The sequence below is a fragment of the Mobula hypostoma genome, chromosome X1 (genome assembly GCF_963921235.1).
Source record: "Mobula hypostoma chromosome X1, sMobHyp1.1, whole genome shotgun sequence".
Taxonomy (NCBI): Eukaryota; Metazoa; Chordata; class Chondrichthyes; order Myliobatiformes; family Myliobatidae; genus Mobula; species Mobula hypostoma.
Genome location: NC_086128.1, coordinates 27,091,598 through 27,112,562, shown reverse-complemented (window position 1 = coordinate 27,112,562; position 20,965 = coordinate 27,091,598). Strand labels below are relative to the sequence as shown.

Here is a 20,965-nt window from a genome sequence, read left to right as displayed (position 1 = left end):
ATTATTTTGTGTTTTATATTCATAATTAATTTAGATCATTTTGCAGAGATCTGTTTTCACTTTGACGTGAAAGAGTATTTTTCTGTTGATCAGTGTTAAAAAGCCAAATTACATCTACTGTGATTCAATGTTGTAAAACAATAAAACAGGAAAACTTCCCGGGGGGGTGAATACTTTTTAAAGGCACTGTATATGGAATGAATTGGCCTCCATAGCTGTCTGTAGGAATTAATTGAACAGATTCACCACCCTCTGGCTAAAGAAATTCCTCATTTCTTTGTTCTAATGGGATGTCCTTCTGTTCTAAGGATGTGCCCTTTGGCCTTAGACTCTCGAATTATAGGAGACATCCTCTCCGCATCCACTCTATCTAGGCCTTTCAATATACGATAGGTTTCAATGAGAATCCACCCTCCACTCTCCCCCGCCCCATTCTTCTGAACTCCAGCGGTACAGGCCCAGAGCTAAACGATCCTCATATGTTAACCTTTCCATTCCTGGAATCATTCTCATGAACCTCCTCTGGACCCTCTCCAATGCCAGCACATCCTTTCTTAGATAAGGGGCCCAGAACTGCTTTCAATACTCCAGGTGCGGTCTGACCAATGCCTTATAAAGCCTCAATTTTACATCGTTGCTTTTGTGTTCTAGCCCTCTCGAAATGAAAGCTAACATTGCATTCGCCTTCTTTACCACTAACTCAACCTGCAAGTTAACCTTTACAAAATCCTGCACAAGGAATCCCAAGTTCCTTTGCACCTCTGATTTTTACATTTTCTCCTCATTTAGAAAATAGTCTATGCTTTTATTCCTAAATTGAAAATGCATGATCATATACTTCATTTCTTTGCCCATTCTCTTAATCTGTCTAAATCCTTCTACAGACTCCCTGCTTCCTCAGGACCACCTGCCCCTCCACCTATCTTTGTATCATCTGCAAACTTGAACACAAAGCCATCTATTCCGTCATCCAAATCATTGACATATAACGTGAAAAGAAACAGTCCCAACACCGAGATCTGCAGAACACCACTAATCACTGGCAGCCAACCAGAAAAGGCCCTCTTTATTCCCACACTTTGCCTCCTGCTAGCCAGACAATCTTCAAAACACGCTAGTATCTTTCCAGCAATACCATGGGGTCTCATATTGTTTAGCAGCCTTGTGTGCAGTACCTTGTGAAAGGACTTCTGAAAATCCAAGTGAACAATATCCACTGATTCTCTTTTGTCTATTCTGCCTATTATTTCCTCAAAGTATTCCAACAGATTTGTCAGGCAAAATTTTCTTTAAGGAAACCATTGCTGACTTCGGCCTATCTTATCAAGTGCCTCCAAGTACTCTGAAATCATATCCTTAATAATAGACTCTAACATCTTCCCAACCACTGAAATCAAAGTAAATAATGGCCTATAAATTCCTGTCTTTTGCCTCCCTCCCCTCTTTAAGAGTGGAGTTACATTTGTGATTTTCCAGACCTTCAGAACCATTCCAGAATCTAGTGATTCTTGAAAGATCATTACTAATGCTTCCACAATCTCTTCAGCTACCTCTGTTAGAATCCTGGGATGTAGTACATCTGGTCCAGGTGACTATCTTTGACTTACCTTGTCACCCATGGTTGCTTCATCCTCCCTTTAGAATACTTCTTCATCTTTGGTATGTATCTATCCTGTGCCTTCCAAATTGCTCCCAGAAACTCCAGCCATTGCTGTTCTGCTGTCATCCCTGCTAATGTCCCCTTCCAATCAACTTTGGTCAGCTCCTCTCTCATGCCTCTGTAATTCCCTTTTCTCCACTGTAGTACTGATACCTCTGATTTTAGCTTCTCCCTCTAAGACTGCAGGTTGAATTATATCATATGATGATCACCATGTCCTAAAGGTTCCTTTATCTTAAATTCCTTAATCTAATCTATTACACGACACCCATTCCTGTTACACCTATTACAGAACTGCCTTTTCCTTAGTTGGCTCAACCACAAGCTGCTCTAATCTCGGCCTGAAACGTCGACTGTACCTCTTCCTAGAGATGTTGCCTAGCCTGCTGCGTTCACCAGCAACTTTGATGTGTGTTGCTAATAAGCCACCTCATAGGTATTCTACAAGATCCTTCTCTTGGGATCCAACAACAATCTGGTTTTTCCAATTTACCAGCATATTGAAATTCCCAATGACTATCATAACATTGCCCCTTTTATATGCCTTTTTCTATCTCCTGTTGAAATTTTTACCCCACATTCTGTATGTGGAGGGCTTTATATAACTCCCATCTATTCCGTCATCCAAATCATTGACATATAACGTGAAAAGAAACAGTCCCAACACTGACTGTTTCTTAACAAGGATTATTACATCTTTTGATCCTACGTCACCTCTTTCTTAGGATTTAATTTCATTTTTTACCAATATACCAATATTTACCAACTCCTCTGCCTACCTGCCTATCCTTTCGATACAAGGTATATCCTTGGATGTTAAGCTCCTAACTTTTTTCAGCCATGATTCAGAGATGCACACGTCTTTGTATATAAGCTCATCTAATGTATTTACATTTATTGTGTTTTTTTGTGTTCTTTATGCTTATTGTGTTGTTGATGCTGCATTGCATCCAGAGTAACATTTGTTCTCCTTTATACTTGTGTACTGAAGAATGACAATAAACAATCTTGATTCTTGAGAACATCCAAGTGCTTCTTACCAAAAACCAGTGTGTCAGGAATGTGTCATCATAATCAACTCATTTCAATCAGTTCTCATGCATACACTTTCACAGTGATAATCAGGTTTAAAGTTTTGTCCTCAATAGTGGCTTAGTATGAGCCAAAATGTTGTGAATTTAAGCATCAATTCATTGGCTGTTCAAATATTTTGGAAGGTGCAGTGTAAATGCAAAATAGAAGTATTTTGAACAAACTCAGGCCAGTAAAGGAAGCTGGAGCATCCTTACAGTGACCAGATGATGCAGCAGCAACAGGAACTGGAACTCAGGCAAATGGGATTATGTATAACGCCACAGAAACGTGCAAGTACCTGGCCTCCGGTTATTGTGAGTTTCCTCCTCTTCTTGTAGAGTTCCTTTCTATCAGAAACGAGGCCCATACTGATCAATTTATCAATAATTCTGGCTCTGGATCGTTTATGGGTTATGTTTTTCATGATATTACCAAGGACATCTTTGGATCAAAAACAAAAGGCGATCTTTATCAATTGCTCTGCTCCCATGTCAAGTTACAATGCACAAATTACTGAGTGGATAGATACTAAAGGAATTATTTTAAAGAATAACTAAATCCTTAAGGGTTGCCAGTCTGAAGACTTGTTCCTTTTTGTACTTGGTTAACAAATTTCAGCGTCAGAGCCTTCTTAATTAGCTTTCGGAGAAAGAGTAGCGAAGAAGGGGTGCAGTTTCTCATAAGAGTCAATATTTTTCAAGAAACTACTAGCAAATATATTCCAGCTATATCAGAGCTAAAACAACGTACCATCTGATCCTCTGAACTCCACAAATAATGTCTCGAGCTCCATTTCCTGCTCCTCTCTCCAAAGCACAATCTTAGTCCCCTTCCTTAAAACAAAAACAACGTTAAAATGAATCTCATTTAAGACACAGTAATTACATCTCCCACAAATTATTAAAGTACCTCAACTCCTTCCTTCCCTTTTTGAGGGCCGCAGCATCCCTGACCACAAGTAACAGTGCACTCCTGACCCTCTAGTAATCCTACTCGAAGATTAGCCTTTAAAATTTGACCAAGAATATCATACCACATCTTGTCCTCAAATTTCCCTGCCATTTGAGAAACCATCTTGCCTTGTCTGACCATATTATAATAGGACAAGGAAACAAAGTGAAGAATCATGGTCCAAACCTACATTTTACTACTCTGCATGAACTGTTACTGCCCAATGAACAATTGCACCTCACAGAAACTGAGACCAGGATGCAAAACTCAGCCCTTTGAGCTAAATGACACCAAGATTCCAGCTTATGGTCAGCATGCCAGGTTTGTCGTACTCACTTGACACGTTTGAGATCTTTGATGCTGTCCACCAGGTTCAACTGGACAAGTTTAGCCGCAATTTGCTTTCTGGTTCTCATTTCATTTTTAATGTGTTCCATGATGTTGTCAATTACATCTTTATCTGGAAAAGGAAAGAATATCCCAAGTAGGCATTCATAATTGTCAGCATTCCTCTGAAGCTAAGGGAAATCTGTATGTAAATCCCACATACAAAACCTACTTGAGGGGGAAAAGTTACTGAGAAATGGGGAAAGAGCAAGGGGTTAGAAATAGTTGGATATATCAACCAAAGAATTAACACAGCCATAAGTGGACCCAAATATCCTCCTTTGGACTGTAAGAATTAATGACTGAAATTTAAACCGAAGCATCAAATTACTTCTGGGCAGGGTAGGATGCAGGGGAGTCAACTGTGCACATAGAACATAGAACACTGCAGCACAATATAAATCCTTTGGCCAATGATATGGTATCATCCTTTTAACCTGCTCTAAGAAATCTCACCCTTCCCTCCCAAATTGCTTCTGAAACTGAGCAACAGCTTACTGGCAGTTCGAAAAGCAAGAAGTTTGACTAAAAACATTATTAATAACACCTTTTCTGCAGTAAATTGTGGTAAACAATCATCGCAAACAAGGAAGGGGGGAACAAAGGCAAAGCAAATTCAAGGGATGAGCCGCGCTTGTCATGTTGCAAAATTGACACAGATGGAGCTGGAGTGAGCGATTCGGAGAGAATTTGAGGCAGGGGAGTTTTGATGCCCATCCAACTAACCCGGGTGTGAAGCTGAATCGCTCTAAGTACCGAGCAGATTTGGAAAAGTCAAGAACAGCTTCGGGCTGGGCGACGAAGCCCAGAGTGAACTGTTGGACGGCGTGGTCTAGCCCTGAAGCGTTTTGCTGCAGTGGGGCCTGGGTCTTAATGTGAGGCATGATCCACCATTTGGACAATTTGAATGCCAACCCAGAAAGACTGGAAAGGCAGGGTGCTGGGACCAGAAGCAAGAGTCAGGCTGATTTCACTTGCTCTCCCGCGACATTCACTCCTCTCTCCACTACGCTGAGGCCGTGAGACTGCCCCGACTGCTGTGCTGCGTGTCTGCGAGCTTCACAGCGATTTGCCCCGTTAATATGAGGAACTGAAACCGAGATTTGGGCCCACTCTGGGGATAAGAATTGAAGGACTCAATTTGGTTCGGAATGCTGTTGCTTGCTCCTATTGTTTGCATGATTTATGTTTTTTTCTCTTTGCGCATAGGTTGTTGATCTTTTTTTTAAATTGGGTTCTTTCAGGTTTCTTGTTTTGTGGCTGCCTGTAAGCAGACAAATCTCAAGGTTGTATCATTTATACATTCTTGGATAATAAATGTACTTTGAATCTTTGAACTTTTTGAATTATATTCTATCATTCATGTGCCTATCTAAGAGTTTCTTAGGCGTCCCTAATACATCTGCCTCTACCACCACGTCTGGCAAGGTGTTCCACGCACCCACCACTCTCTGTGTAAAAAAATATACCTCTTACACTTTCCTTCTATCACCTTAAAATTATGTCTCCTGGTATTAGCCATTTCCGCCCTGGGAAAAGTCTCTAGCTATCCAAGCAATCAATGACTCTTTTCATTTTCTACACCTCTACCAATTCACTTCTCATTATCTTTCACTCCAAAGACCCCTAGCTCATTCCATTTATCCTCATAAGGCATGCTCTCTAATCCAAGCAGCATCCTGCTAAATCTCAACTTCATGCCCTCTAAGCTTCTACATCCTTCCAATAATGAGGTTACCAGAAGTGATCACAATATTCCAAGTGTGGTTTAACTTGGGTTTTATAGAGATGCAACATTACTTCACGGCTCTTGAACACTATCCCCAACTAATAAAGGCCAACACACCATGCGGCTTCTTAACCACCCTAACAACTCGTGTGACAACTTTGAGGGATCTGTAGATGTGGACACCAAGATCCCCCTCCCTTCACACTGCTAAGAATCTTTTCATTAACCCTGTATTCTGCCTTCATGTTCAACCTACTAAAGTGAATCACTTCGCACTTTTCCGGATTAAACTCCATCTGCCACTTCTCGGCCCAGCTTGCAAACTGTCAATGTCCCGTTACAACCTGCAATAAACCTCCTACATGATCCACATCTCCACTAACCTCCGTTAGTGAACTTTAGGTACAACGTTTTAAGTTCCTGCTCTTCTTCTGAACCCACCTTTCCACTTCCCCATCCAAGTCATTTATAAAAATCACAAAGAGCAGAGGTCTGGTCTCAAAACAGATTCCTGTGGTCACCCATCTCCAGGCAGAATATACTCCATCTACAACCACCCTCTGTCTTCTATGGGCAAGTCAATTATGAATCAACACAGACAAGTTTCCCTGGATCCCATGCCTCCTGACTTTCTGAATGGGGAACTTCATCAAATGCCTTAATAAAAATCCATATACACCCCATCCACTGCTCTACCTTCATCAATGTGCTTTGTCACACCCTCAAAGAATTCAATCAGGCTCCTCACAGGGCTACACTGACTAACCCTAATCAGACCATGCTTCTCCAAATACTCATAAATTTGTCTGTAAGAATCTTCACCAATCATTTGTCCACCACTTAATTAGGATATATCCATAAATAACCTCAAATGTAACACATACCTCCATCTTCCTCTTTGAACCTTAGATACAACGTTTCAAGTTCCTGCTCTTCTTCTGATGTCCACATTGGAGTCTTTTTATTTGTCCCACTGAAAAAATCATAAACATTCACCACTATATCTGTTTAGGTACCTGTTGTCGACTATTGTGTTGCACCATCATCTTCTCTATTAACAGAAGCAAGGCACCATTAGGGTGGTCAGCATGCACAAAAAAACTTTGCGTTAAGTCCACTTTGGCAACTAAACATTCCTTGAATAATAGATTAGGGAATTGAGCGCTGTGGGGAACTGGTACAGGAGAGGAGATAAAGCCTGGGAGTAATCAACAACAATCATGCTGAATGGTGGGACAGGCTTGAGGGGCCAAGTGGCCTATTCAAGGAGCACTTCAGGTCCACGGGCTACAGTAGGGTCCAAGCATCCACTTAAAAATAAGGATTGTCATTACTATCAAAGCAGCAGCAACACTCATCTTTGCGCCTCAACCTTCAGCTTAATTGAATGTTTTAACTAGCTGGGACCTTGCAGTTTTAGCATAGCACAACCTCCCAAGCTCTCTTGGTGAAAGCACTTGCCTTTCCTCATCTCTCCTGTAACCCTCAGTCATTTCTCGAATGGTTGCAATATTTTTCCAGAAAAGCAACTCCACGAAGGCCTTGCTGTTGCTAGCAGCTAAAGTAAAGAATCGGTTCAAGACGTATCTGGAGAACTTCACCAGTTCCTGTTATGAAAACAAAACACTGAGGTTACCAAGAAGGTTGAAAGAACATAGAACATGTTGAAGGAAAGATGGTGGACGTTAGATTAGATTAGATTAGATTCAACTTTATTGTCATTGTGCCGTACAGATACAAAGCCAATGAAACACAATTAGCATCTGACCAGAAGTGCAGAAGGATAGTATTATTTACAAAATAACTGCGAATAAAAAGTAAGTGCTACAGCACACAAATATAAAAGTACTGAGACAGTACAATATGGGTGCAATACTGCTTAGCGCTGTGATGTGAGGTTCAGCAGGGTCACAGCCTCAGGGAAGAAACTCTTCCTGTGCCTGCTGGTGCGGGAGCGGAGGCTCCTGAAGCGCCTACCGGATGGGAGGACAGTAAAAAGTCCATGGTTAGGGTGAGATGCATCCTTGATAACGCTTTTCGCACTGTCCAGGCAGCATTTATGGTAGATGTTCTCAATGGTGCCGATAATCCACTGGGCAGTTTTCACCACACGCTGGAGTGCTTTGCGGTTACCTACATGGACCTTAGCAAAGTCTTTGACAAAGTCCCACATGTGAAGCTGATCCAGAAGGTTTGGTCGCTTGGCATTCAGGATAAGGTAGCCATCTGGATTCAACATTGGCTTAGCAAGAGAAGTCAGAGAATGGTAGTAGATGGTTGCTTGTCTGACTGGAGGCCTGTGACTAGTGGTGTGATGCAGGGATCAGTGCTGGGTCCATTGTTGTTTGTCATCTGTATCAATGATCTGGATGATAATGTGGATAACTGGATCAGCAAATTTGCAGATGACACCAAGATTGCGGGCATAGTGGACAGTGAGGAAGACTATCAAAGCTTGCAGTGGGATCTGGAACAGCTGGAAAAAGGGCTGAAAAATTGGCAGATAGAATTTAATGCAGACAAGTGTGAGGTGTTGCACTTTGGGAGGACAAACCAGGATAGGATTTACAGAGTGAATGACAGGGCCCTGAGGTGTGTGGTAGAACAAAAGGACCTGGGAATACAGATCCAAAATTCTTTGAAATTAGAATCACAGGTAAATTGGGTTAAACAGTTTTGGTACAGTGGCCTTCATAAATCAGGGAATGAGGGGAGATCTTATAGATGTATGCAAAATTGAGGGGTAGAGCTAGAGTGAATGCGTGCAGGCTGTTCCCCCTCAGATTATATAAGGCTAGAACTAGAGGTCATAAGTTTAGGGTGAAAGGTAAAATATTTAAGGGGAATCTGAGAGGGAACTGCTTCATTCGTAGGATGGTGCAAGTGTGTACAAGCTGCCAGTGGAAGCATTAGATGTGGGTTCAATTGCAACATTTAAGAGAAATTTGGAATAGAATTGGGAGCTAGGGCTTTACTCTTCAGAGAGGAGGATGATGAGAGGAGACATGATAGAGGTGTACAAGATAATAAGAGGAATAGATAGAGTGGATAGCCAGCGCCTCTTCCCCAGGGCACCACTGCTCAATACAAGAGGACATGGCTCTAAGGTAAGGGGTGGGAAATTCAAGGGGGATATTAGAGGAAGGTTTTTCACTCAGAGAGTGGTTGGTGCGTGGAATGCGCTGCCTGAGTCAGTGGTGGAGGCAGATACACTCGTGAAGATTAAGAGACTACTAGACAGGTATATGGAGGAATTTAAGGTGGGGGGTTATATGGGAGGCAGGGTTTGAGGGTCGGCACAACTTTGTGGGTCAAAGGGCCTGTAATGTGCTGTACTATTCTATGTTCTATGTTCTATACATGGATGGAAGGGAGTGGAGGGCTTATTACTCTGCTGTATTGCTCTATGACCAAACACAGTTCATTTTGCTGTAATTTATGAAAGAACTGACAGGCTCCAGGACTGTAACTCTGGTGTTTTAGATGAGAGGCACAGGAGGCCATCTTAATCATTAGCAGGTAAAGGTGATTGCCTGGAAATTGATAGTTTATGGTGGGATATACAGTGCCTTGAAAAAGTATTCAGCCCCCAATGCTTTATTCACATAAATGAGTATTACAACCAGGGACTTTGATCAATTTAATTGAGATTTTTTATTTGTGATTCACATGCTCATTTTTCCCCACAATAGAGGGAAAAAAAGGGAAAAATTGTAAAATATGAAAAACTAAAAATTCAATAACTGAAATGTCAGCAGTTCAAAAGTATTCATCCCCCTTTGCTCGATACTTGGTTGAACCACCTCTCGCAACTATTACAGCTGGAAGTCTTTTTGGATAAGTCTCTATTAGCTTTGCACAACATGATGGAGCAAGATTTGCCCATTCCTCCTTATAAGATTGCTCAAGCTGTGTCAGGTTAGTTGGGGAGCGGCAGTGGACAGCAAACTTGAGGTCTTGCTAGAGATGTTCGATCAGGTTAAGGTCAGGACTCTGACTGGGCCACTGAAAGGACATCAATTTTCTTCATTTGAAGCCACGCCATGGTTGCTCTGGCAGTGTGCTTTGGGTCATTGTCCTACTGAAAGATGAACATCCTCCCCAGTTTAAACTTCCTGGCAGAGGCTAGCAGGTTTTTATCCAGGGTCTCTCTGTATTTAGTGGCATTCATCTTCCCATCAATCCTGACTAGATTTCCAGTCCCTGCTGCTGAAAAGCATCTCCATGACATGATGCTACCTCCACCGTACTTTACAGAAGGGATGGTGTTACCCGGCTGATGTGCAGTATTAGATTTATACCACACGTACTGCTAAGAATAGCATATCCTTGCTTGTAAAGACTTTACAAAGCATCACTCAGAAGATACTGTAAAGATGTGGAAGAATGTCTTGTTGTCAGATGAGATTAAAGTGAAACGTTTTGGCCTCAACACTAAGCAGCATGTATGGCATAAATACTGAGTTCAACCAAGTATCCAGCAAAGGGGGATGAATACTTTTGAACTGCTGACATTTCAGTTTTTGAATTTTTAGTTTTTCATGCTTTACTATTTTCAGTTTTTTGTGGCTCTATTGTGAAAAAAGGAACATGTGATTCACAAATGAAAATTATCAGATAAACTGATTAAAGTTGTAATACTCTTTTATGTGAACAAAGGGCTGGAGGCTGAATATTTTTTCAAGGCACTGTACCAACATGAGAACTTACAAACGAGAAATGGCTATTTAGAGGTGGTGCTGGACCATTAGCCACTGCTAGAATTATACCCAACAAAATCTGAGAAGAGGGTAAGAAATTCAAGGGCAACTAAACTACCTGGGACAGAGCACATGAGACTGATTTAAGAGAGAAACATAATTAAATTAGCTTGGGATGATTAATGCCAACCGTTCTATGTCAATAAGTAAATCCGCACAGAGGGCACTCAGAACCAAGGCTGAAATGCTTGGAAAACAATTTCAAATATGCTGTGAAAGACTGTCAACTTGACAACTAATACAAAGTTTGTCCAGCACAGCACAGATTCTCATACAAACTTACAAACTAACTTTTCGCATAGAAATAGTTATGCAGTAAAGGATGAGTCCCCCGGCCCATCAAATTCCCATCAGTACTGGGCATTTCCACACCTTTTATGCCTTAGCAATTTGAGTGCTCACCAAGATATTGCTTAAATGCTGTGAATGTCTGGCTCCACCACCCCCTCATACAGTGCGTTCAAAATTCCAAACTCCCCTATGGGTGGGAAAAAAAATCCTCCACTCCAACACTTTACCTTAAACCTATGCCCTCCGATTATAGACACATTACTATGGTGAAGAGTTTCCTACTATCTACCCTCTTAATATCCCTCATAATCTTATAAATTTCTGTCAGGTTCCCCTCAGCCTCCAATGCCCCCACCCGGTCTCTCCTCTTAACTGCTGCACTCAATCCCAGGCATCATCCCTGCACCCCCTCCACTGCAATCACATCCCTCCTATAGTGTGGTGACCAGAACTGTACATAATACTCCAGCTATGCTCTACCCAGTGTTTCATAAATTTGTACCATAATCTGCCTGCTCTAGTATTCTATGCACCAGCTAATGAAGACAAGTCTCTTGTATGCCTTCTTCACCATCTCATCTGCCTGTGCTGCTGCTTTCAGGGACCCTCGGACATGTACTCCAAGGTCATGTTTCTCAATACTTCCTTGTGTCCTATCATTGTGTTTATCCTAGCCTATTAAGCCTCCCAAAATGAAAAACCATGCATTTTCAGGAATAAGCTCACCTGCCATTTCTCTGCCCATCTTGCCAATACCATTCAGTAGCTGAAAGACAATCTCTTCTCTATCAACAATACAACCGACCTCCAAGTCCCCTGCAAACTTACAAATCATATTTCCTATGCCCACATCCGGATTGCTACATTGTGTTCAGTTCTGGTTGCCTCTTTATAGGAAAGATGTGGAAGCTTTGGAGAGGTGCAGAGGGGGTTTTCAGAATGCTGTCTGGATTAGAGAGCATGTCTCAGGAAGAAAGGTCGCGCAAGCTAGGGTATTCTCTTTGAAGTGAAGGTGGATGAGAGGTGTACAAAATGATAAGAAGCATAGATAGAGTGGACAGCCAGTGCCTTTTTCCCAGGGCGGCAATGGCTAATACAAGAAGGCATAATTTTAAGGTGATTGGAGGAAAGTATAGGGGAGATGTTAGAGGTAGGTTATTTTTAAACAGAGAGTGACAAGTATGTGGAACGCACTGCCAGGGGTGGAGGCGGAGGCAGATACATTAGGGACATCTAAGCAACTCTTAGAAAGGCACGTGGATAAAATAACAATTGAGGGCTATATGGAAAGGAAGAGTTAGATTGATCTTGTAGTAGGTTAAAAGGTCACTGGGCGGGGGGTTTTCAAGATGGCGGCACAGTGAAAGGTCTGCTTTGCTGAGCTCAGCACTGCAACACTGATAATTTTGCATATAAACCTATCCGTTTCAACTTTTTTTTTAATGCCCAAGTGTTGGATTTAATAACATGAACATTGATGAGTATTTTTTGAGCTGTTCCAACAACATGCCATCGAAAAGTACTAAAAAGACAACCATGACGGACTGCACAGAGTGCTTGCCCGGGGCTGGGGAGCTAGCCGTTGCTAGCTCTGCTAACACGCTGGACCCTGCTTTTCGTCAAGTAATTCAGGAAGTTACAGAGAACATACCCAAAATGATGGACAAGAAGCTGGGTCCACTCTCTCTAGTACTCCAGAACCACACATTGGAGCTTAAAAATCTTGATACAAGAACGACCGAGGGCTGAAGGCCGAGTCTCCGCAGTAGAGATTGTAGTTCAGGGGTCCCCAAACCTTTCTGCACCGCGGACTGGATTAATATTGACAATATTCTTGCGGACTAACTATAAGTCGCTTATCAGTGGCTAACACACTGAATTTCGTTTCCAAGAGCGTTTATCTAACGAATTTAATATTAAACCCACAGCCCATATTTTCCTCGCATGAATATAGTGATAAGTCAATTATAAGCCATAAGGGGGTTCCTTATGTCCAGTCTATTCCACAATTTAGTTTTCGTTGCATTCATTGCAGAAAACCCCACTTCAGAGAGATATGATGTTGGAAATGGAAGCACCGTTTTCAGTGCTTTCGTGGCTATCTCAGGATATTCAGCCTTGATTTTGATCCAGAATGCCGGCAGAGATGTTATGTTAAACATACTTTTCAGCCCACCATCATTTGCAAGCTCGAGGAGTTGATCTTCTTCCTGCGCTGACATGGATGATTCACCGGGGACATTCACAAATGGGTCACAGACCCATTCCTTTGCACGTCTTGGGTCATTTGCAGTTGGGAAGTAACACTCAAATTCTGTCGACAGCGAAGATAGGTGTTCGCGCACCAACTGTGAGCCTCAGTCTCTCCCAAATTCCCAGCTAATGTTGGGAACATGTCAAATATGCCCCTGTCCACTCACTGACCCCACAGTTCCAGTTTGGCTGTGAAAGCAGACACTTTATCTGCCAACTTGAAGACAGTTGTCATTCTCCCCTGAAGTGACAAATTGAGCTCATTGAGCAGGTTGAAGGTGTCACACAGATAAGCGAGTTTTGCTATCCACTCCTCGTCACTGAAGGGTGCTGCCAGTGGTGACTTCTTTCCTGAAAGAAATCTCTGTAGCTGTTCTCTTAACTCAAAATCCCTGGCCAGGGCTCTCACCCTTGATAGCCACCTGACTTCAGTGTGTAAGAGAAGGCGTTTGTGCTCTGCATCCACTTCCTCGCAAAGCTGCTCAAACAGACACGAGTTAAGGGCTTTTGCTTTGATGTGATTGATAACTTCAACAACGTCACTCAATACGCTGTTAAGATCAGGTGACATTTTTCGGCTAGCCAGCATTTCCCTGTGTGTGACACAGTGTGTAGACTGGCATTCAGGAGCAACCTCTTTGACTCGGGTAGTGAAACCTGACTCGTTAAGCCATTCCAACAGCTGTGCTTCGATGTCCTCCGCTATGTCATCGATTCTCCTTCAGACTGTGGTAGCTGAAAGAGAAACCTGTGCTATCTTGTTAGCTGCAGCTTCTCCCAACAGTTCATGGCACATGTCCTTGGCAGCAGGCAGAATCAATTCTTCACCAACAGTGAAAGGCTTCTTAGCCTTAGCAATATGGCTAGCCACTAAGTACGATGCTCTCAGAGCAGCAGCATTTGTGGAGGTGGTGGCTCTCAGCACTTGCTTCTGTCCCGCTTGCTTACGTTTTTTCCGCTCAAAAAACTCAATGGGTTCGTCTTTAGTGCAGGGTGCTTGGACTCAAGGTGCCGAAGCAGTTTTGAGGGCTTCATTGCCTCATTAGACAGCTTGTCTCCACATATCACACACAGGGGGCTTGGAGCGTGCGAGTCACTGGTCACAATAAAGCCATATTTTATGTACCACTCGTCATATTTTCTGTTGAAGGAAGCTTTCTTTTTTTTTTGCAGTCTCGGCCCCAGTTGTCTCTGCGTTATAATCATTGTTAGGCCTTTTATGTCCCCTACCACCTCTTCCAAAGAAACTCTCAAGCGATGTTTGTTTTTTACTCATCGAGTAGTTGTAGGTCAACGACCGACTGATGACCCCGCGTGGGTAATGTCCTCGCGTGTGTTCAAGTTCAACAGTGGGCGTAACAGGGAATGAGGAAAGGTGCAGTTGACTCATATCGTTTCCTCGCGGCCCGCTAGCACATGCTTTGGGACCACTGCTGTAACTGATCAGGCCCAAAGCTGTATCTGGGCGCTGGAAAAGCAAGTTCAAAGCCTGTCTGACCATATCGGTGATCTTGAGAATAGAGGCAGGAGGAAGAACATACGGATCATTGGTCTACCTGAAGGTACAGATGGCAGCCAGCTAGTGAAGGTTTTTGAGGGCTGGCTGCCTAATTTCCTTGATTTGGAAACCAAGGCTGGATGCATTAAAGTGGAAAGAGCTCATCGTACGCTGGCTCCAAAGCCGGGTCCAGACCAACGCCCTCGACCCGTACTTGTCTGGTTCCATAATTTCGGTGATATGCAAAGAGTGATGGAGGCTTCGAGACACCGCGGAACAGATGCCCAGGCTTTAATATATGAGGGATCCAGGCAGCTGTTGTTCGGAAGTGCAAAGGATTTGACCAGATGAAGAAGCAGCTGAGAGAATCCGGAACCCAGTACTTTATGCCATACCCAGCGGCGCTGAGGATCACCTACAACGGGACCACCAAGATATTTGATTCTCCTGACAAAGCTAAAACTTTTGTGGACACGTTGGGCTAAAGAATGTATATATATTGTGTAGCCCTGGTCATGGACAATAACATGCTTGATGGTCGCTTTATTTCACCTTTTTATTAATCGAAGGCAAGATATTTTATAGGATGGGTAATGTGTTTGTTTTGATTGATACAGTTTCATTATTCGTGTAAATTAGCGGTGCTGCTCCAGCCTGAAGGAGTTTAAACATGACAGTAATAAATCAGTGGATTGATAAATCATGCGCTGTTTTCATTTTTGACTATGTTAAATGCCATATTGGCAGTGGGGCAGAATATGGGGTGCTAGAAGGTTCAGATATCCCCTGTGGAGTGTGGGGTAAGTCCTCTTGTTCAGCGCTGCTGGTGCTTTGTTTTTCTTTTGTGTGTTTTTTTTTTGTTCACTTATTGCTGCTCAGCTGATCTTAAGTCGGGTTTCTTCTCATCTGGAGCCAAATGATTGCTATAAAGGGTGATGACCAGTAATATATTAAAGTTGTGCACTAGGAACATTAAGGGGAGTCATTCACCAATCAAGAGAAAGAAAATCCTACTAAACCTGAAAAAGGAAAGGGTGGATATAGCCTTATTGCAGGAGACACATTCAAATGATAAAGAACATCTCAAACTGCAACAGAGTGGATTTGATCAAGTCTATTTTTCATCCTTTAATACCAGGAGTAGTGGGGTAGCCATTTTAATTAGGAAGAACTTACATTTTAAGTTATTAGACTGCATTAAGGATAAATATGGGAGACTTGTGATTGTTAAGGCTTCATTATATGGAGAGGAATATGGTATTCTTAATGTTTACTGCCTTCCAGCTCATCCTCTCAAATTCCTAATAGATGCTTTTTCCAAACTTGCAAGCTTTTCAATACAAAACATTATTGTAGGTGGGGATTTTAATTGTCTCATGGACCCATTGATGGACAGAATGCCTAGTGGTCCCCCATTGCTCTCCTCACAGTCTAAACAAATCATGGGCTTATGTGGACAGCTAGGACTTGTGGATTTCTGGAGGTTGTTATATCCCTCAGACAAAGACTTCACATTTTTTTCTAATCCACATAAGTGTTACACCAGAATTGATCTTTTTCTAACCTCCAAAACGCTCCTAGACTTAGTTGTATCCTGCACAATTGGAAATATCACTACTTCTGACCATGCAGCAGTATATTTAAATATTAAGCCCAAAGATAATTCAGCACGATCGAGATATTGGAGGCTGAATCCTTTTGTCTAAAAGATAATAAGTTTATAGACTACTTTATTTCCCAATTCAAAACTTTCCTACCTATTAATTCCAAATCAGCTAGTAGTCCATCGATGCTCTGGGAAACCGCTAAGGCCTATGCAAGGGGATAATTATCTCCAACTCTGCTAGTAAGAAGTGACAAGCTGCAGAACAGCAGCGCCTAGTGGAAGCAAGGCTTGCGGCAGCTGGAAAGGGTTATATCAATAAGCCTTCTGTAGCCAAAAAAGGAAAGAGCCCTGTGAACTAAACTCTTTATTTACAGAAGCAGCCAAAAGAAAATTGACATTTGCTAAACAACGATTGTTTGAACATGGTGAAAAACTAGGTAGGTATTTAGCTAGAAAGAAAAATGCCTCTCAGACTATTGCTTCAATTAGGGATGGGACAGGAGCCCTCACTAGTAATTCTGAAATGATGGATGTCGTGTTTAAGAATTTTTATTCTAAATTGTATCAATCTGAGCAATGTAATGATGGACAATCTAAGATGGAGTCCTTTTTCAGGAATTTAGATCTCCTAGGCATTTCTTCTGAACAAGAGTCCCTCCTCAAAGCTCCGTTATCTATTCATGAGATACAGGAAGCTGTGAGACAGCTTCAAAGTGGGAAGGCCCCTGGTCCTGATGGACTCACTAGTGAATTCTATAAAGAGTTCACAGGGTTATTATCAGAGCCCATGCTAAACATGTTCAATCATGCATTTAATTGTGGTGTCCTCCCATCATCATTGAGAGAAGCGCATATCTCCCTAATTCTTAAAAAAGGAAAGAGCCCTGAAGACTGTGCCTCCTACAGACCTATTTCATTGTTAAACGTTGACTTTAAAATCTTACCTAAAACCTTAGCATTGCGATTAGAAACTGTGTTACCTTTTGTCATAAAAGAGGATCAAACGGGTTTTGTGAAAGGCCGTAGATCATCTAACAATATCAGAAGATTACTTAATGTGATTCAGGCAGTGGATGGCTTGGTGGTTTCCTTAGATGCAGAAAAGGCCTTTGATCGTGTCGAATAAACGTACCTTTTTTTCATTTTAGAACTATTTGGTTTGGGCAATAATTTTATTAAGTGGGTGAAGGTTCTTTACAATGACCCTCTGGCTGCGATTCTTACTAATGGTATTAGGTCAGATAATTTTAGTATTTTGAGGGGCAGCCGGCCCTTTATCACCACCACTTTTCACATTAGCGATCAAGCCTTTGGCAGAGGCTATTCAGCGAGACTCCAAAATATCTGCTCCAGACATAGAACTAAAGTCACATAAAATTACATTGTACGCAGATGATGTTCTAATTTTCTTATTAAACCCTGCTGTGTCAGTGCACCACCTTATACAATGCATTAATTCATTTAGTGCCTTTTCAGGTTATAAAATCAACTTTACTAAATCAGAGGCTATGCCTCTGGGGAATCTGCAGCAGGTGCCTGACACTCAGGGTGTTTTACCCTTTAAATGGTCACAGACAAGTTTTGTTTACCTAGGCATATTCATCACACCTACGGTTAATCAATTGTTCAAAGCTAACTTTACACAGTTATTTGACAAGATCAAACAGGATCTTGAGCGATGGAGCACTTTTCCCATTTCTAGGCTTGGCCGAATACCCTCGCTCAAAATGAACATTCTTCCTCGTCTGCTCTACCCAATAAGAATGATTTCAGTCATTTTCACCCAAAAAACACTTAAAAAAAAAATAAATGGTTGGTTTGGTTCTTTCATTTGGAACAAAAAAGGACCCTGTATTAAAATGTCTAAGTTACAGCTTCCCAGTAGTCTAAGGGGTCTGGATTTTCCAGACATCAAAAAATATCAATTAAGTTCCTTTTTATCTTATGTGGTTGACTGGGTTTGCAGGGACCCCTCCTCAATTTGGCTGGACATTGAAGCCTCACAAACAAAATGCCCTCTTATTAATTTGCTTTTCCTCAATAAGAAGAAACTAGTTTAGGAATATTGTCGCAATCCAATAACAAATAATACAGTCAGGGCTTGGAGGGCGGTGCGACAAATTGAAGGTAACGCAGCAAAAATATCACCCTTCACTCCAATAACCAGCAGTCCAGATTTTCAGCCTGGCATAATGGATTCTGGATTTAAACTTTGGATTTCTAAGGGTATTTTCCATCTAAGAGTTTTGTTTGATGAAGGACCGATGATGTCTTTTAGTCAAAGAGTACAGAAATTCAACATACCCAGCAAGGATCTTTTTCGTTTCTTTCAGATAAGAGATTATAAACAGAAAAAAACATCATTGTTAACTGATTTCTATAGCTCTGAAATAGAAAAGAGGGTGTTTCGTTCTAAGGGTGAAGTCTCCATTAGTACTTTTTACGGCATCCTGAGGGAATGTTCTTGTGGAGAGGCTGAGCAGCTGGGAAGGGTCTGGGAGGGAGAGCTGGGAGTAGAAATTACAGCTGAAACATGGAAAAACATCTGTGATAATGCAAAGAAAATTTCAGTTTGTAACAGAACTAAAGCATTGCAACTCAAAATTCTGCATAGAGCCCATCTGACTCCAGCTCGTTTCTGGAAATTTAAGACGGGAATTTCTCCAATGCGTTCTAAATGTAAAGGAAATGCTGGAACTCTCACCTATTGTTTTAGGACTTGTCCCAAACTTCAGGCATACTGGAGTGATATTTTGGGTGAAATGGAAAAGATTCTGAAGGTGGAGCTTGAACTGGACCCAGTGTCTTTTCTCTTAGGCTTACCCAGCAGTCGTATTATTAATGCACATCAGAAAAAACTTTTTGACATCCTGACTTTTTGTGCGAGGAAGAACATTTTACTTTGTTGGATATCCGATAAGGCCCCTGGACTTTCTGATTGGTGTAAATTAACCATGGAATATACTCCTTCGGACTTTTTAACATGTATGGTACACCCAAAAACAAATCGTTTTCATAAAACATGGCAACCTTTTCTACAATATGTAGATGTAAACCCAACTGCTATACTAATAATGGCTTTTGTATAGGTTGTGGTGGTGATGTCTATAGTTTGATGGAAGTGTTTTGATAGCTGATATCTGTGAGGGGAAGAAATGTAAATATACCTGGAAATTGATAGTTTTGTAATGCTGAGCAAAATAAATAAATAAAAAGGTCACTGGGCAAAGGGTCAGTACTGTGCTGTACTGTTCTATGTTCTTTGTTAATCTAAGGGTCCCAGCAATAATCCCTGTGGTACACCACTGGTTACAGACTACCAGGATCTGGGTCAGGAGAGTGGAAATATGAGGATAATGCTACTAAATACTAGATCATGACCCACGACAAGAATCACAAAGCCATAATTATTACACACTGACCACAATTCAACCTACTTGGTATGCACTAGCTGCTGGGTCTTCCAGAATGTGGCTGAATAGGTGGAATACTGAAAGTTGATAAAGAAGGGCATCCATTTTCAAATCATATGCTATCCGATAGAGCATCTTTACAATGCAGTGATTAATATGAGCACTGTTCTGCCGGTAGTCCTTCAGCAGGAGAACATAGGGCTTCACGACACCAACAGTAGCAAACCTGTATAAAACAGAAGGAAGTTTTTTTGAGGGGAAAAATAGCAAACGAACTGCACACAGCTTCAGTATTCTTCTTGCCAATGAGTTGGCCTTACATGAATGAGGAAAGCAAAATAAATACTTAGGGAAGCATGGTAGCATAGCGGCCAGCATAACGCTACGACAGCGCCAGTGACTCATCTTCAATTCCAACACTGTCTGTAAGGAGTTTGTACGTTCTCCTCTCGACCGCGTGGGTTTTCTCTGGGTGCTCCAGTTTCCTCTCACTTTCCAAAGATGTATGGGTTAGTAGGTTAATTGGTCACATGAGTGTATTGGATGGCGTGGGCTCATTAGTCCAGAAGGGCCTGTTACCGTGCTGTATCTCTAAAAGGTAAATAGTTGGCAGATCAGGCAGCATCTGTGGTGAGAAAAACAAGAATTATCAATTTTGTTTGATAATTTATCATTAGAATCGGGACATTAATCTGAAACTTCAAGTCTATTTCTCTCTCCACAGATACCGCCTGACCTGAGTGCTCCTAGCATATAGAACATAGAATAGTACAGCACAGTACAGGCCCTTCGGCCCACAATGTTGTGCCGACCCTCAAACCCTGCCTCCCATATAACCCCCCACCTTAAATTCCTCCATATACCTGTCTAGTAGTCTCTTAAACTTCACTAGTGTATCTGCCACCACCACTGACTCAGGCAGTGCATTCCACACACCAACCACTCTCTGAGTAAAAAACCTTCCTCTAATATCCCCCTTGAACTTCCCACCCCTTACCTTAAAGCCATGTCCTCTTGTATTGAGCAGTGGTGCCCTGGGGAAGAGGGGCTGGCTATCCACTCTATCTATTCCTCTTATTATCTTGTACACCTCTATCATGTCTCCTCTCATCCTCCTTCTCTCCAAAGAGTAAAGCCCTAGCTCCCTTAATCTCTGATCATAATGCATACTTTCTAAACCAGGCAGCATCCTGGTAAATCTCCTCTGTACCCTTTCCAATGCTTCCACATCCTTCCTATAGTGAGGTGACCAGAACTGGACACAGTACTCCAAGTGTGGCCTAACCAGAGTTTTATAGAGCTGCATCATTACATCGCAACTCTTAAACTCTATCCCTCGACTT

General features: G+C 41.9%; 1 protein-coding gene across 4 annotated transcripts in view; it reads right to left on the bottom strand.

The window, feature by feature from the left end:
* The window catches only part of timeless (timeless circadian clock), an 86,367-nt gene that overhangs the window by 15,609 nt on the left and 49,793 nt on the right, over positions 1-20,965 (bottom strand). For all 4 annotated transcript variants that reach the window (XM_063036925.1, XM_063036926.1, XM_063036924.1 and 1 more), the window contains 6 exons: positions 19,647-19,848; positions 7,263-7,408; positions 6,686-6,774; positions 4,022-4,145; positions 3,485-3,567; positions 3,033-3,175 (listed from right to left, as the gene is read on the bottom strand). In XM_063036925.1, coding sequence (XP_062892995.1) covers positions 3,033-3,175; positions 3,485-3,567; positions 4,022-4,145; positions 6,686-6,774; positions 7,263-7,408; positions 19,647-19,848 — 787 coding nt within the window. The remainder of the gene's footprint in view (positions 1-3,032; positions 3,176-3,484; positions 3,568-4,021; positions 4,146-6,685; positions 6,775-7,262; positions 7,409-19,646; positions 19,849-20,965) is intronic.